The 18343-nt window shown below is 42.3% G+C and overlaps 2 protein-coding genes across 2 annotated transcripts in view; one reads left to right on the top strand and one right to left on the bottom strand.

The window, feature by feature from the left end:
* Window positions 1-18343, top strand: part of LOC135717574 (uncharacterized) — a 1030279-nt gene that overhangs the window by 542599 nt on the left and 469337 nt on the right. The gene's annotated exons all lie outside the window — the stretch shown is intronic.
* Window positions 443-1523, bottom strand: LOC135717354 (uncharacterized). The gene is made up of 2 exons (XM_065239377.1): window positions 1471-1523; window positions 443-1154 (listed from the first exon to the last, which is right to left on the bottom strand). Exons 1-2 carry the CDS (start codon window positions 1521-1523, stop codon window positions 443-445), a joined length of 765 nt encoding a protein of 254 aa, XP_065095449.1.

Here is an 18343-nt window from a genome sequence, read left to right as displayed (position 1 = left end):
TACAGAGTAGTCCATTTTTTTCCACAGCATCTGGACGTAGTTCTGCGATCTTTGCCAGACTGAGAGCCGATTAGCAGAAAGATGCTCTAGGTTTGGCTCAGCGATTGCTGTCAGCGGTCGTTGAACTAGAAAATGACCTGGTGTGAGCGCTTCGAAGTCTCCAGAATCGTTACTAACTGGAGTGAGTCTGGGTCTGGAGTTCAAAACCGCTTCGATCTGTACGAGTACTGTCTGCATCTTGTCGTAGAGCAGAGTTCTTGTTCCGATGGTTTTCTTTAATGCGTTCTTGAAGCATTTTACGGCAGCTTCCCATAAACCTCCGAAGTTTGGTGATCTTGCCGGGATGAACTTGAACTCAATTCTCTCCGATGCGGCGTTACTGGCTACTGCGTTCTGGAACTGCTGACGTTAGAACAGCTTCAGCTGTTCCCGTAGTTCTCTATTAGCTCCTAAAAAGTTCTTGGCGTTTGTCGCACATTATCAACGCTGGACGTCCACGACGAGCGGTGAAGCGTTTCAGTGCTGCTAGAAATGCTTCCGTGGTGAGATCGGCGACAAGTTCAATGGGTACTGCCTTGGTGACGAGGCACACGAATACAGAAACATAGCACTTCACGGGAGGACTACGACGTTGTGGATATGTGACCAGGAACGGGCCGCAGTAATCCACACCCACCTTCATGAATGGTGGGGCTGGAGTTACTCTTTCCCGTGGAAGCTCGGCCATCAACTGTTGTTGACATCGGGGATTGTTCCGAAAGCAGGTGATGCATTCGTGCAGGATTCGTCGTGCAATGTTGCGGATATTCGTGATCCAAAACCTTTCTCGTGTGCTTGCGATCAGAACTTGTTGCCCGGAGTGAAGCATCTTCAAGTGGTAATGCCGAATTACCAGTGTAGCGAGAGGATGGCGATGGTCGAGTATCATCGAATGCTTCCGACTCTCCGAAACCGGCGCATTCTGCAGCCGACCGCCAACGCGAACGATGCCTTCATGGATCTGATGATTCAACGATGATATCCTGGACAAATCTTGAACCTGCACCTTCCGGGACAAACTTGCTATCTCCTGTGGGAAGCATTCCTTTTGCGACAGTCGAACCAAGTCCTTGAGTGCATCTTCATACTCCTGCGTTCCGATGTACCCGAATTTCCTGGAAGTTCGGTTGGATCTCTGGGCATTGTGGCGAAATCGGCGAATCCAGACCACCAGACGAACTAGGTTGAAGAGCGACGAGTGGAGCGAGAAGATTTGCTCGGTGGAGAAGCTTGTAGCGGCATGGCAACGGTGCTACGTTCTTCAAGAACTGCTGGATCAAGCTAATCAATGGCTACTTCAGCATTCTCGGGCCAGTAACTTCTACTTTTAAGTAGCCAGATGGGACCTCTGAACCAACTGCTCTGGTATTCAAGCTGTGTGGCTGATATACCTCTTGAGAGAACGTCGGCTGGGTTTTGTATTCCTGCTACGTGGTTCCACACTCCTCCTTCTGTAAGATGTTGTGTGACGACCCGCACGCCATGTTTTCATTTACATCGGGCCGTCGCATTGTTTAGTTTTTTGTATGCCACCCCAAGGGTGTAGAACGCGGTTTCTTTAACGGCACTTATTTCAAGTGCAAGGCGTTGTTTGTTCTACGGTGGCTTGCTTTTAGTTCAAGTTCATTGCGTAGCTATAAGGAGGGTAGTATATAAGTATAAAGATAAATAATAAAGGGTGCTCAGTGCTCAGGGCTCAGTAGACTGCCAGGGAAAATGGTAATTTTTAATTTCGCTAACAAACCATATACAAAATGTTTATTGCTTCGAAAAATGACTCTATGCAAAATTTGAGCTCAATCGGACATGATTTAGAGGTGGCGCAAACGCGTCAAAGTTTGAATTTTTTCACTCTCGAAAATCTCACAAGGGAGGGGGGGGGGGTGAAATTTAAAACATGAAATTTCGGAAATCAAAAAAAAATTTTGATGCCAAATGTCTTAAAAATGCATGAAACGTCGAGATTTGGTGTTATCTCGAAATTTTTTTTTTTTTTTTTCAAAAATCGACTTTCTGGGAACTTTTTTTTTAAGAGTTCTATATGGAATATAGAAGATTGATTAGTCGGCTTCTAAAGCTGTTCACAATTGTCTCCAACCTGCTTATATATCGAATTAAACCACCATTTAGGATCTAATACGAAATAATTCACTAGGGTGGTCCAATTATTCTTCATTAGGGTGGTCCAAAAATTCAAAAATATAAGAAAAACCACAACTTTTCATCAGAAATTCCTAAAATCAATTGTAAAAATATCTTGAATTGCGTTAATCTGTTTTTATTTTTGGGAATCATGAGTTTTACACAAGAGGAACATTTGCCTGAAAAGATGAAAAAAATACTTGTTTTATACTTTGCCATATATTTCCTTATTAGCTACACCAAATCAAATTTCCTTGTACTCTTATAATTTTTTCGATGATCTTCAACTATTGTAAAATGCACTGCTTTTGATCTTCATCCGTTGATAGTTTTGAATTGTATGTTTTAATCAATGCTATACCACGCTCTGCTCTATCATAAACTACTTCCAAACATTGAACCCGTCTTTTGGCATTTTTAAACTCGATGGAAGCAGTGGAGTAGCTTCATATCGACATTCAGCAACGACTTCGGAATTTGAAGAGCTTTGAATAAGTTTTCAATACCACTGCTGCCTTGTACAAACGAGTGTAGTTCAATCGTTGAAATATCGTTGGATTCAACAATGGATCCGGCTGTAATGTTTTTATGAGTATCTGTAAAAAAAAAATGATTTTGATTTGTGTGGGCTAGTCGTCCGAATTGAGGGTTTTCAATTCCCCCGAGGTTCAAAATTGTTACATGATTCGCTGAATTCAGAACACATTTTGATTTGTGTGGGCTAGTCGTCCGAACTGAGGGTTTTCAATTTCCCCGAGGTTCAAAATTGTTACATTGGCGCCCAACTGAAAAACCTGTACGTAAATCATTACCATTAGTATTTTGGATTTGTGGATAGTTAAGCTTTTATTTTGATAAGCTTTTGGTTTGGTTTTGGGATTTTTATAAGTTTGCAATATGGAGTTAACACATTTAACGCACGAAGAAATTGACTATGAGCTAGCGCTTCGCTACGCAGTCAACCTAGGACCGATGACACATAGGGCCAAGGTCATTAAACTAAGAGCTTTAATGATGCAGGAGGAGACACTCCAGGAGGCAGTTCATAACACTTGCGAACACGTTATGAGTGCCACTGCCAACATAGAAAACTGTCAAGTGCGCATTTGCGAAATTCAAAAGCTCGTGGACGATGCTTTGAAGGGGAAAATGATCGACACCCTCAAGCATCTTCAGTCGCGTCTCATTCACTACAGGAACAGGTTGAAGATCATTCGATCCCCAGTACCTCTACTGGAAACTAAAGAAACGTTGATCAAGCTATGTCAGTAGGTCAAGCCTGCCAACCACGAGCAACAAGCTCAACAAAACACCGTCGCCAATCGGGATAAATGGTCAGAATCATGGTGTGATGAGCAACAATTAATAAAACTACCTCTCCACCGTGATCATCGGTCAGCTATGTATGCAGCCAAGGGCTGTGGACCATCGTCTTCTGCAGTGAAGGTTCGCAATGCGGTCGTTCCTATTCTCCAGCGTGAGGTAACAGACATCCGCTAGCATGCGAACGCCGAAGCAGTCTCCGTGCTTCCAGCACTCCGTTCGCGCCGATTCGCGATTTTCGTTCACGAAGCGAGATAAGTCGTACCCTGCCAACTGGAGACGGGTTGCATGGAACCTCTGTAAACTCAGATCGCGAATACCGAAGCAGTTTCCGTACTTCCAACATTCCGTTCGCACCGATTCGCGATGGCCGTTCACGAAGCGAGAGAAATCGTACCCTGCAAACTGGAGACGGGTTGCAGGGAACACCACATAAATCAGCTCGGGTTCCGGACAGTAGTGCGGTTCCTGGAACGGGAACAATAAGGAAGCAGGATTAAGGACCAAACCCGGCTTTGACGTCAGCTCACCAAACCAGCCTTCTGAGGCGTGCCGTTTGTTAGAGCGCGAGAAACTAACCGTGTTCAAACTGCGCGCTGACACACCGTTGCCAGACGAGACAAACTGGAAAACTGTTCAGCTATAAAATCAGGTCTTCAAGGCCCTTTGGACACTCTGCACAAAACCCACTCAGTGGCAGAACCGTTTGCCGATCGAGATAAATCGCGCAGTCAGGTTTGGTGAGTGTTTTCCTTCTGACTTCCCAAGCAAGCTATGGGCAGCACCAGCCTCAAGAGTAACCCGGATGAAACACGCAAAGCGGAATCAACCTACACGTTCCTGGATTGGTGACAACAGCACACATGCGTAGTTCAGAGTTTGCAAAATAAATCCCTACAGTCCATATCAGTTGTCTTTAGAGTGTCGTCATGAAGGTTTCAACCCAAAGTAACGCGAAGCGGGGGCGCGGTAAAACCCCTAGATCGGGCTCGTGGCGATTGAGGGTAGCAAATGCCTCTTTTCTCTAGGCCAGACAATTTGATACAACCAACCAAACTATCCCAATTTGATGTAAATATTCGTTCTATGTTTAATCCAATACAGTTTAGCCTAATAACTGCTTAGGATTAAGTTAAATGTCTGCCTCGGCGGCAAGTAAGTCATGAGAAGAAGGATGTAGAGCTCAGTCAGAGACAATTTGCCAAAACTAAGTTGGTACGCTATCAATTGGCCAGAAGTCGCTGGTACTGTATGTAGATTTGTGGTTTTGTTATTGTATAAGTTATGTTAGGATAAGCGTACGCTAGCTAGAGCTCAACTCTAGGGATACTATGATAGGATCCGTCTCTGACCGACTTCTTGAAGGAAGTTGATAAGAATTTTTCATGAGCCGACTATTCATCGCCTCATGAAAAATTCTGCCGCTTTGGTAATGCTGTGTTACGTTTTGTTTCTGTTCAGTTAAAAAGTTACGCATATTTAAGAAAGGCTAGTTATACGCGAAAATGTTTCCGTGTCTACCGCGAAATCAAATGCTGCATGGGTGCACTGCTTGAAAACGGGCAGCGCATAACAAATTAGCTTGCAAAGGAGACGCGCTGAATGCAGCCCTTCACGTCAGCTTCCGCTGAATGAGAACGAAGAACGAAAAGAAAGTTAGCAGCTCGCGTGTGCTTTGAGTGTGCGACGGGAAGGTAAAAAGAAAAAAAAACCCAAGCGGTGATATTAGTTTTCACGTCGACGGAACAACAACGGCGGCTTAAGCTCCAATTGGTAGAGCCGTGCGGAGAATCGTAGCACGGGCATCGGACGCAGGGCGTGAATAATCAGCGGCGCTGATTCGACTGGCCGAACGTTTCTTTACGATAGCGGAGGTTAGGTAAAGGATGACAGTGCGCTCACATGCAGACAAGAGCCAGCTAATTGTTATTCCTACCGTCCGTTTGCAGGCAGCTGATAGGCAAAAAGCCCACGCATTCCCATAAAACAGGAGCTACACAACTTGAGAATCTGCAAACGAAGGAAAACGCAGGGAAAACGTTTAGGCTACCGTTTCTAATTCCATAGTAGCAGGCGGACGAAAGGTACACGGTAGAGGATCGAACGGATAGTACCCACGTCAGACGTACCAACACTCTGTTGGGTGCAGACGAAACGAATCGCTCCAGAACGAGTAACGACGGGAAAGGCCTTCGGAAGAGGTAGGTCAGGTTATTGGAGAAGATGATTCCGATCCTAACTCCAATTGGCCATAGGGCCTTTCTTTTACTCTTGTTTCATCTCTGCTAGTGGGCTGGATGACGTTTGGTCCTGCCAGTGGAGCGAATCGTAGTGACCCCGAGCACCTGCGAGTGCAGCTCAGACGGAGTTCCGTGCGGGCACTATTCGAATAGTCATCCAGTGATCGTTGCTGTCAGCAGAAGGGAAGGGAAGGAAACGAGTGCTTACGTGCAAGAACGCAGCGAACGCTTTCGTGCACACTGAGACGGAGCACCGCTGGTCGTGATCCACACGGAAGTGGGTGGTGCCACACCAGGGAGCCCGGTCAGTCGGTGGGCTCACAGGAGCAGGAAACGGAGGATACGAGCGCCTACGGGCATTGGCAGGGTCAGCGCCAACGGGCACATTCGAGCCGAGGAACCGTACGCTTAGGTGTAGTGACATATCGGTACTCAAGGAAGCCTTTCGAGTAGTACGCCACGACCAGGACACGGTGCGTTGTCGGTCGGGACACGACATCAAACTCAACCACACCAGAACAACAAAGCATGTGCACTAGGGTGCTTCATTCTGAAAAAAGTGATGAATTTCTGATGGGCCACCCTCCAGTTCGATTCATAGCCCCAAAATATGAACCTGTGCAAAAATTGGTAAAGATTGATGAAGGTTTAGAGGTCGCGCCAATGATTTGAAATTTGTATGGGAATTACTATGGAAGAATTTAAAAAATCGCTTATATCGCTATAACTTTGCTTCTACTTGTCCAAATGTCGAAAAAATTTAGTATGTTATTGCTATGGCAATAAACAAAAAGCCTACAGTTGCTACGCTCAGTTTTGCAGCGTATCAAGAATTATAAAAATGTGAAAAAATGGCAAAATAGGGTAAATTGACAGATGAATATGTACAAGGCAACAACGCCAATTTCATCGCAACAACAACAGGCTTGTTGATCATTGTCATGACAACCACATATTTTTTTTTTTCAACGTTTGGACAACTACAACCAAAGTTAGAGCAATGTAAACGAAAATCAATAATTTCCCATACTAATTCACCAAAATCTCCATACAAAATCCAAATCATTGGCGCGACCTCTAAACCTTCATCAATCTTTACCATTTTTTGCACAGGTTCATATTTTGGGGCTATGAATCGAACTGGAGGGTGGCCTATCAAAAATTCATCACTTTTTTCAAAATGAAACACCCTAATGTGCACCCGTCAGCAGCAGCGAAGAAACATAAGATGGGCCCATCGTGAGTAAGACAGATAATTTTAAGTAGAAGAGTTATAGAGAAAGAAGGCATAGTAGTATGGGTAGGAGTCAGCACATTAGAGGACTTTCTCGATAATAAAATCACCTAATATGATTCGCTGAATTCAGAACACATTTTGATTTGTGTGGGCTAGTCGTCCCAACTGAGGGTTTTCAATTCCCCCGAGGTTCAAAATTGTTACAAATGACTAGAAAATTAAATGCAAATGTATCAATTAAAACATTTACCTGATAGAAGTAAGGCTTCGATGACCTTTTTCTTAACCGGGAGGTCTACATTTTCGTCGAACAGACACAGTCCGATAAGGCTGTTGTCCAAATATTGCAAGTGAGTTAAAATTCCTTTATGTACTGCTTTCGCAACGTCTTCATCAACAGTTTCATATTCCTTCAATATTTTTAACAGGTTCAGATCGTTGTTGGGTGCGGAGAAAGAAACCAACTTTTCAAATAAATTTTTACAATGAACACACAAAATCGAGCTAGTTGATTTTTAGTTTTATCTGGTAAAGCAAATTCATGCCGAAGAATAAACATTTTCAAAGAATAAATGATTTTGGCCATCTTTTCCAAAATGTGCCTTTTTGATTGAAATTCCTTAAAAATCTCAACATTTGGAGACTTTGACGTTTCAAATTTCAGAATTTTAAAAGCTTTGCCAAGTAGCAGTTCATGTATGTGGTGTCTACAAGGGAGGCCTATAAGCTGCCTCTTAAACAATTTGTCCAGGTACTGAAACGCGCCTTTTTTTTCTACCGGTGTTTGATGCAGTAGATGCAAACATAATTCTGAAAACAAACGATAAAATAGTCAGAATTCTGAGGTGAACATACAAGATTTAAGATCATACCTGTCCGCAAGCCCCCATTCGACAACTGCATTGTACACCGCTTCTGCTTGTTGTGCCCCCGTAGAGTTTTCGATGGCTGGAACAGCCAATAATTTGCTAATGCCTTCGCCTGATACAACTATGGCCAAGCGCTCGGTTTTTGGTAGAGCTTTGGATGGTAATATGTTAGGTAGCAGCTTAGAATCCCAATGTACTGTTAAATTTATAACTGGCTTAAACGACGCTTTTAAATCATGTTGCATTTGTAAGCGAATTCCTGCTCTGGCGATTCTGACAGATTCCTTGTTCAACAATAATGATGAAACATCGTGCCCTAAAGTTTTAGCGATCGATGATATTAGAAACACAGCATTTCGATCACTCACTTTACAGCGGTCCAATGCAGCAGCTACCTCAACTGTAACAACTCGTATCAGTTGCGATTTGCGTGTCAAAGCTGGTTTTGGAGAACCTAGAACGTTCAAAATATATTAATATGGATGGTAATAGGTGTATAATCTAAAAGAAAAAAAAAACATTAGTAAAACATCACAACGTACCTGTTTTTGGAGAAGCTCTTTGGAATGTACTAGGCGAGTACACTGACCCAGCCTGGCTGTCGTTTTGTGATGATGTTTCAATTGAGGTTGCACTACAAATTTGATCCGGTCTTTGGCTTGACCCTTCTTCCTCAAAATCGCTACACGAAATGGTTTCATTGGTAGGGAGAACCTCAGTTTCTTCTTCAAGATGAGCTGGTTCCCGCTGTTTTTTGCAAATATTGCATCGCCTGCTTTTCTTCACGGGTTTTTGCCTTAAAATTCTTCCCGATATCAAACAAACTCTGCAATGATCCATGAAATGTGTTCCTTTTTTCGACGTCTTTCTTAGCCATACTAATTTTGCATTTTAATAAGGCTTTCCAGGTATTGAAAAATAGCAACAGTTTTTTTCTTTATGCTTATGTCATTTACCAAATATGTTAAGTTTTTCTTCTTCTTCCAAGCATCCTTTAATTCCTTTATTGTTAGGAAGGCACTAAGCATTACAACTTTTTTTTTTCAGCACGCAAATGAAACATATATTTACGAAAAACTTCACTATACGTCGGCAAGTTAACAGAATGGCCGAACGACGGCAGATATTCTCCAACTAGCCAAATTTCAACCATTTTTAACAAACTGTCGTACTATTCTCTATCAGTTCTCTGCTTGTTGTCTTCTTCAAACGCACTACTGATTGATCATACATCCTCAGATCGCATCCTTTTTTATACTAAAGCATAGGTAGAAAAAGCCAAGGTAGAAAAGTTTACGTAGAAATAAGTACTTGAGACCTTTGTTCGCCTGTAGGAGATCACTGTTAGTGTGTTTTTTTTTGATTAATACCCAAAAGGAAGCCAGATAAACAATATGCTTTATGCGGGTACTTTTTTGGCACCTCTATAGGGTAGGAATTTAAAAGAAACACATATAAAGGGTTGTCCCGTATTAGGTGGATATGTTAAAAAGTCATTGTACTTTCGTCAGATTGTACTGTAAACTAAACAGCACTAACGGTTGTCCTGTACAATTTTCGGAATTATTCTACGATTTATATCTGTCTGTGCTTCTATTTTACGTGGTCTCAGATACTAAAAAGTAATATCATCAAATGTTTTGAAGTTTGGATTCTTAAAAATTCCAAAACACAACATGATGATATTTTCAGATACATGCGTTTGGTAAAAAGTAATGGTTTTTACATACCTATTTTGATTTTTGGACCACCCTAATGAAGAATAATTGGACCACCCTAGTGAATTATTTCGTATTAGATCCTAAATGGTGGTTTAATTCGATATATAAGCAGGTTGGAGACTCATCAATCTTCTATATTCCATATAAAGGGTGATACGGTCAAAATTTGGTCAATATCAACTTGACGTATTTCTTTCAATTTTGCATTTAAAAAACCTGAACACCCCCCATTTTGAAGGTGTGTGTGTGTAGAATGTTGCTCCTATTTTGATTTTGGAATTCACTCTTCAGTTGTCAAAATGCCGTCCAAGCAAGAAGAGCAGCGTATAAAAATTTTGCTCGCGCATCGCGAAAATCCGAGCTACTCGCACGCAAAGTTGGCAAAATCGCTAAAAGTTGCCAAATCAACCGTTACAAATGTAATTAAAGTGTTTGGGGAACGTTTGTCGACAGCCAGGAAGTCTGGATCGGGGGGAAATCGAAAACCGGAAGCCGCTGAGACGACAAAGAGAGTTGCCGGTAGTTTCAAGCGAAACCCTAACCTCTCTCTCCGAGATGCCGCAAATAAGCTGGGTGTATCGTCTACAACCGTGCATCGAGCCAAAAAACGAGCCGGACTATCGACTTACAAGAAGGTAGTGACTCCAAATCGCGATGATAAACAAAATACGACGGCCAAAGCGCGATCCCGGAGGCTGTACACGACGATGCTGACGAAGTTTGACTGCGTGGTAATGGACGACGAAACCTACGTCAAAGCCGACTACAAGCAGCTTCCGGGACAGGAGTTTTATACGGCAAAAGGAAGGGGAAAGGTAGCAGATGTTTTCAAGCACATGAAACTGTCAAAGTTCGCAAAGAAATATCTGGTTTGGCAAGCCATCTGTACCTGTGGCTTGAAAAGCAGCATTTTCATAGCTTCCGGGACTGTCAACCAAGAAATTTACGTGAAAGAGTGTTTGAATAAACGTCTGCTGCCTTTTCTGAAGAAACACGGTTGTTCCGTACTGTTTTGGCCGGATTTGGCATCTTGCCATTACGGTAAAAAGGCCATGGAGTGGTACGCCGCCAACAACGTGCAGGTGGTTCCCAAGGACAAGAACCCTCCCAACACGCCAGAGCTCCGCCCAATTGAGAAATACTGGGCTATTGTCAAGCGGAACCTAAAGAAGACCAAAAAAACTGCTAAGGGCGAGCAGCAGTTCAAGGCAAACTGGCTTTCTGCGGCGAAGAAGGTGGACAAGGTGGCTGTACAAAATCTGATGGCAGGGGTCAAGCGTAAGGCCCGGCAATTCGGATTTGGAAAAGCGGAAGCCTAACTGAATATTTTTCCTGAATTTTATACTAATTGAACTTGAAAAAGAAATTAAATTTGATTTTTTAAATAAACGATTTCACCGATTTACACGCGTTTTCCCTTGACCAAATTTTGACCGTATCACCCTTTAGAACTCATGAAAAAAAAATTCTAAGTCCCAGAAAGTCGATTTAAAAAAAAAATCGAGATAACACCAAATCTTGACGTTTTATGCATTTTTAAGACATTTGGCATCAACATTTTTTTTTTCGATTTCCGAAATTTCATGTAATTTTCGAGAGTGAAAAAAATCAAACTTTGACGCGTTTGTGCCACCCCTAAATCATGTCCGATTGAGCTCAAATTTTGCATAGGGTCATTTTTCGAGGCAATAAACATTTTGTACATGGTTTGTTTGCGAAATTTGATGGTCAAATTTTTCCCATACATTCATTGGCAGTCTAGTGCTCAGTGCTCAGTGCTCGGGAGAGAGTTTATCGTAGACGTGTGTCGTGAATCAGGTGACAAATTCCAGTGCCGCCGCGCGCGTTACAGTTGGATCTCGGACACCCTATTTGCAACAAAAGTCTGCCATCGCGATGGAGTGGAAGCAATCCAAAATTTGACAATGTTGGAGTCCGTCCAGAAATACGAGGGAACTGCCAGTTGAGTGCTACGACGCACCTTTTCATATAGATGGCTGAGTAACAGAGCGGACGAGAGTTCTAGACGGGGCGTAGACTGCTTGCGTTTCTTCTTCTTCAAATCCTCCAGCGGCGCTACTCTTGACTTCGATATCATTAGCTGGACTCGAACCGATCCATCAGCGTACGTGCATCGAAGATACAAGCAAGCGCCGTAAGCGCTATCAGAACCGTCGCAGAACCCATGCCATTCAATAGATGTACATTTCTTACTGTACCCAACCCATCTGGGAATGGTAATGGATTTTAGGGCACTGAGATTCCTGCGATACTCCAGCCAAAAGGTTTTCAAGTTTTCAGCGAGTGGCTCGTCCCAACTCACTTGCAGTTTCCATAACATTTGGATGAAGATTTTGGCTTCAACAACGGCAGGTCCTATCAGTCCCAAAGTATCGAATAACTTGGACGCATCGGAGACGACGGTTCTTTTCGTAACGGTTGGGGTGAGATTGCATTTGGGAACGGTGAAGCAGAAGTTATCGGTTGTCGGACTCCAGAAGAGACCCACAGTTTTGACGGTAGTGGACGATGCAGGTGAATCCATGTCAAATACCGCCCGTTCAGCTCGTAGATGTGATGGAAGCTCACTTAGAACTTCTTCGCTATTCGAATTCCACTTGCGCAAAGTGAATCCAGCTAAATTTGTAAGATTGACCATTTCCTCGATTAATCTTCTTCCTTTCTCTGGATCATCAACCCCAGTGATCATATCATCAACGTAGTAATCCTTCCGCAGGATGTTCACAGCGATCGGGTGTGTTGATTCTCCATCTTCTGCTAACTGTACCAAGCAACGAGTCGCTAGAAGCCGATGCAGTACCGTACGTAACGGTTGTCAGTGGGAAAATCTCGATCAGGTGCAACTTCTGATCCAGCAGGAACATCTTAATCATCCGGTACATTTTGGCTACGTCTGCTACCATTCCGATGCGATGTAAACGGAACCGTATGTGAATGGAGATAAGATCATCCTGGACTACAGGGCCAACCATCAACCCATCGTTGAGCGAGAATCCCGATGTAAACTTGCACGAAACTGGCTACAGTGTGTATACTGTTCAGTATGCGCTTCTGTCTCTTCAGCAAACTTCTTAAATCACTCGCCATGATTCGGTATCACTACTAAAAATCACTGAGGCACTAGTAAGTACACACTGCACAGGTAAGTTCGTTTGCACTGTCTACTTTCACCACACTTTCCTCTATCGCACTGATCTACACTGCTGACTGCGAATCGACTCGACGTTCCACGCGCCGCGATACGAACTGACCACCCAAGATTGACAACAGCGAAAGGGAATTCAACCAGCGGAAATCAAGCCAACCAGAACTTCCAGCAAAGTCCTAGACCAATTCTGAAGGCGAACGAACCACAGGGACCAGATCCACTAAATCAAAAACACAATGTCGCTTGCAACAATTTAGATTTTATTGCAATTAACCTACACAGAAATTTGCACTTTTTATTGATGCATCGAGCCACCACAGACCACACATGCACTGTACTTATCTGACTCCAATTAATATCGATCAGCGCTGCTTTCGTCGTCGATCTCGTTACAAATTTAAAAACGCTCCTTAAAAAACACCCAAATGATCCATAAAACCTCAGTGAAAATCCCTTAAAATGTGTGAATGATCCATAAAAAATATCAATATGATCCATTCAAAGTGTTTTTATGTTACTTCATACGCGAAGTTAACGATTTTCAGAGTTGGTTGGAAATGCTAACATGAAGCTTTAGTGTGATGATTTATTAAAGGGCGAACACGAAATTATTGCGACACATTCAACAGGGCATAACTTTTTTACCATTGGGTAAAAATCAACCAAATTTTGCACACTTTCTCATTGATGTGTATTGTGTACATGCTGTCAAACTCGAAGTCGTGTTTTTCGATTCAACGAAAATGGAGGTGAACCAACGCGAGTTGAGAGAACAAATTCTTTCCAAACACCTGGAATTTCCTGACCTGTCGCACCGGCAGTTGGGAAAAATGTTGAACATTCACCTTTCAACCGTCTCCAGAGTGTTGAAGCGGTTCCAGGAGCGGTTGACGTTGGACCACGGCAAAGGAGCTGGAAGAAAACCGGGACCGGAGAACAAAAAGACGGAGGGAAAGGTGAAGCGGATGATTAAAGCAAATCCCAACGTCTCAAGCCGTGATTTGGCTAAAAAGATCGGCATGTTGCAGAGCTACGTATAGAATGCAAAGAAGAGAGCTGGACTACATACATACAAGGTACAGAACTTCCCAAACCGCGATGACCGGCCACAATCGACGGCTAAAACTCGGGCACGGAAGCTCTACGAGAAGATGCTGACAAAATATGGCTGCTGTGTGATGGACGACGAAACGTGTATAAAAGCCGATTTTAAGCAAATTCCGGGGTTGGAGTTTTTCATCGGCAAGAGCAAGTTCGATGTGGACGACAAATTTAAGAAGAAGAAAATGTCGAAGTTCACCTCCAAATATCTCATTTGGCAGGCCATCTGCTCTTGCGGACTGAGGAGTGAGCCTTTCGTGACAAAGGGCACAGTAAATGGCGAGATCTACAAATCTGAGTGCCTCGAGAAGCGCCTTTTGCCGTTCTTGCAGCAGCACGACGAAGCTCCGCTATTTTGGCCAGATTTGGCATCATGCCACTATTGTAAAAGTGTCCTGGAGTGGTATGAGGCCAATTCTGTCCATTTTGTTCCAAAGGACATGAATCCGCCAAACTGTCCGGAGCTGCGCCCGGTGGAGCAGTACTGGGCAATAATGAAGCGGGAACTTTGGAAGAGCAAGAAGACAGTCAAAGACGAGAAGGACATGTTAAGAAAATGGAAAAAAAAAACTGAGAAACTGGTACCGGATGACACTGTAAAGACTTTGATGGAGGGCATCAATCGAAAATGCGTTCAATTTTACACTCAAGGCTCCATCGATTAACTTTTCTTTTGATTTTTGAAGTAAATATATGTATAAAACTACCCTAAAATTTTGGTTTGATTCTAAACATTATAAGAAAATTGGCATGACATTTTCGGTGTCGCAATAATTTCGTGTTCGCCCTTTAGCTAGAGAATGATCTTTAGAAGAGGGTAGGTGGATAGCTCCGTTAGAGTACGGCAGTATGAAAATTGAATAGAAGTTGAAAATGAGCGAAGGGCCATTAATGCGACAGTTTTTAAAGATAGACGCACATTTTTGCCTAACGCGTACGATGTACGCGGGGACTTGAAGTATGTCAAAATGTGCGTCCCTCTTTTTGCTCATAAACTGACTGCGGCTGTGGAATAGCTCTAGCGACGTTTTCATCACTACCTAAAGCCCCACGTTGCGAGAGCATTTCCAGTCGATGGTGTGTTATAATGCAGTTCTTCTTTACCCAACTATGATCCATATTTTCAGTAAAATTTAGCAACACAGTTGTAAAAATGTACCGCTAAATATCTATTGAATGAGCATTGAAATTGTAAGAATTACCCATCGCTTCGCACTTCTAACTCAAAAAACACAATATATGTCTTATTTATGAATCGTGCAGCAGTACATTTTTTAAATTGTGTTGCTAAATTTTACATAAATTATGGATCATATTGATATTTTTAAAGGATCATTCACACTTTTTAAGAGATTTCCTTGGAACATTTTGATGTTTTTTAAAGAACGTTTTCCAATATTTCATCGATCGTTTTATCAATTCTAAAGGTGCATACTTAGGGCTGCCGTTTTATACTACAAGCATACAGAAATCTGGTATCACACCACATTGAGATATTCATTTGTTATCGATTAGCTATCGGTTCATGCTCGGAATGTCTGCTAGTTTTGATAATGAAAAACAAATTGATTACGGATTTCAAATTTTCACACCTCTATATAATAGAGACCGCATTATCTATGTAACAGATCATGAGTGTAACAGAAAACGAGATTGTCACAAAATATTTTTTTTTTTCACTGTGTTCTTCTTCATCGATTGATTCGACTAAATTGCACATTACTCAACCGACGAATAGCACCGGCCCTAGAAATTCGAAAAGACAAATTTGTTAAGTACCATTGTGACATGTGGTGGAAACAGAAAACAACAAAGGCACATAGGTATTCAAATGAATCACACGTATGTTTCCTCTCTATGTTCTTCATCTTTTTCTTCTAGGATTTTAACGCTACAAATAGCGAGCGTTTTGCCGGCTCTCAACAAGGTGAACTTCCACAGTTATTAATCTTCTACCACCCAAGCCCGTCTGGTTGGAAAAATACACTATTTATCCAACATTTACTTGAACATTTGGTGTAAATAGGAAACAAAATTGTTCTGCAATGATTTTTATTGCGCAAATATTTCAATGAAAATTATTTGTTCACTCCATAGAGAAACCACCTTCATACTGAACAGATTTTTCTGTTATTCGAAACAGAATTTATTCTAGATACAGCGAACAAAAATTGGCGAAATGTGGCTCATCTATTTTAACACTCCGAACACGATGCCTACGGTAAAATGTGTAACGGCATATTGGCGATGTTTGAAAAATCACTGCTCAGCAATTTATCGACAGGTTTGAAATCTATGGATACTGAATAAATCTTTAAAGCATGAAATTTTAAATAGCGTCAATAGTTTTGAAATTCGTGAATAAATGGCTGAGCTATGATTTTTCAAACATTACAAGTTTGCCGTTAAACATTTTACCGGAGGCATCGTGTTAAAGAAAATTAAAAAAATGAAATCAATTTTCGATTACAAAAGCTGCTCTAGACAAGCAAAATTGACCTAGATAAAAAAATCCAAATCCTTGAAGGCGTTTCCAATTCGAATTCGATTTAAGATTTGAGAGCTTTCTACGCCGACCAATGCATGCATTTGTATATTGTGTGGCAATGATTATCTATGCCCAGCGAGGTCGAATCGAACCCGCCGCCTCGGGCTAAGCAATGTCGTGCCCTTTACTGACTGGGCTATCTGAGGCCTCCTTTCTATATTCTACTATCCACCAAATCTGGACGTGCGGACCTGCCCTGCTCGGTGGCGTTGTCTTTTCTTCTTTCAGGGAACTCTCCTACCATCTAGTACCTACCTAAACCTTGGCAACTACTCGGTACCTAAAGCATGTTGATGTGACGTGCGCGGGCGCGCACACACATTCGCTATCGAATCGCCTTTTTCTTTTCTACATTTTCGAAGCCCGCGTGCGTGACAGGATTGACTGATTGATCCGAGCTTACTTGCCTACAGTGACTGCTTCCATCGGTTGGTTGGCCCATCATCGGCAGTTTATTAATTTCCGGTTAACAATCCTAACGCACTTGGCCACTGGCCGCCGGTCCAAGGCATCAGTGTGCTACCGGTCGTCAAGTGCGCAACACCTACTCAGCTCCCGAATTCCACTCCAGTGTGTTCTTTTCGGGCTGTCCTGTAGAGTGCCAAAAGTTCTAGGAAGTTTGGTGGAAAATTTGTGAAGGTGAAGTTTTTTTTTTCGGTGAAAGTGGTCTTGGCGGTAGATCTGTTTGCAATCGGCAGCTGTTGCAGCGTGAAATTGGCAACTTGGCAAGATGTTGGCATAGCTGAAAGTTTTGAGTTTAGCTATTCAACTTCTTGTCTATTTTTCCAATTTATTGACAACGAAAATGCTGATCAAATGGTTCTTTGTGAGAGTGAAATTGTATTTTTTTTTTTTATCAATAATTGCTGTTAACCGCAGGTTCAACAAAACAGTTTATCGATGACCATACTTCAGGTGAGATCGAACGTTCAAAATCGTGTTCAATTGGGCGTGTTCATACAAAAATTTACATTTGAAAAACTTCTGACGATTCCCCGACCATTTGTCGAAAACCGTTGGATCATTCAATCGAATTCAAACCTTTAAAAAAAAAATCAAATTCCTCACCGTTTGCGTCAGTCTTCTTGCCGTGTTGTGAAATTGCTCACCGGAGACTCACTCCAATCCATTGCATTCCGTTTCGGCAGCGGCCCGATCATATTGGCTTCCAACGAAATTGAACGACGACGGTACGTGCTTTGAAAGCGCAAATCCAGAAAGTGTGGTACTTGATTTGAATACCAAAAATGGGGCCCGGCGTCGTCGGTTCGAATGGAAAAGATTTCTTTTAAAATATATGCAAATTACGGCCAGCAAACGGTCGGATTTGTTGTCTCACTGCTCCTTTTGGAGACATATTTTTGGGGAAGGAAAAGTTCGGACCCGGATTGAAATTTCGATTGTTTCGATGATCAGGCACGGTGTGTGTGTGTGTGTGTGTGTGATTGGATATGGGCCAAACTAATCAAAGCTCAATTTTAAGCTGGGATAGCTGTGGTAGGAGGTTTTGTCGCCTTTGAAGCGGAGAGAATTTTTCCAAGTACCTATCAATTTGAAATTCATCACAGTCTTGTAGAAGGTAGCATTGAAACCTTAATGAAACATGTGGTGTTGCTTGGGCTATGAATGTTTCTATGATCAAATTTCCCATTTACGTGACTTGCGCGACGTGATATTTTGAAAATGTTATCTATTGAAAAATTCGTATGCTGAGGATTTGAAAAATGAAGGGTCTTTTTTTGTTAAACTTATATTACATTTTATTTCGAATGATTATGACTTTCCCACGATGCATTTTATATGAATTAGCCGGATGATTTGCACAATGGACGTTAGGCGTTCCATTCTTCTTCTCATGAGCTGATCTTTGAGAACAAATTTAATGTTCTTTGGATATTCATGATTTCTGATATTTTCAGATGATAGCCAAAGGCCTAGCTGGAGTTTGATAAGG

Source organism: Ochlerotatus camptorhynchus, unplaced genomic scaffold (assembly GCF_037179485.1).
Source record: "Ochlerotatus camptorhynchus isolate MF236.1 unplaced genomic scaffold, CSIRO-AGI_Acam_v1.1 ptg000006l, whole genome shotgun sequence".
Lineage (NCBI taxonomy): Eukaryota > Metazoa > Arthropoda > Insecta > Diptera > Culicidae > Ochlerotatus > Ochlerotatus camptorhynchus.
The sequence above is the reverse complement of the archived record's forward strand: the minus strand, read 5'-3'. Positions and strand labels throughout refer to the sequence as shown.

Coding starts and splice junctions, on each gene's coding strand:
- LOC135717354 (XM_065239377.1), bottom strand. CDS start 1,523: ATGGCGTGCGGGTCGTCACACAACATCTTACAGAAGGAGGAGTGTGGA. Junction 1,155..1,470: donor AAGGAGGAGTGTGGAACCAC/GTAGCAGGAATA, acceptor CCGAACTTCCAG/GAAATTCGGGTACATCGGAA.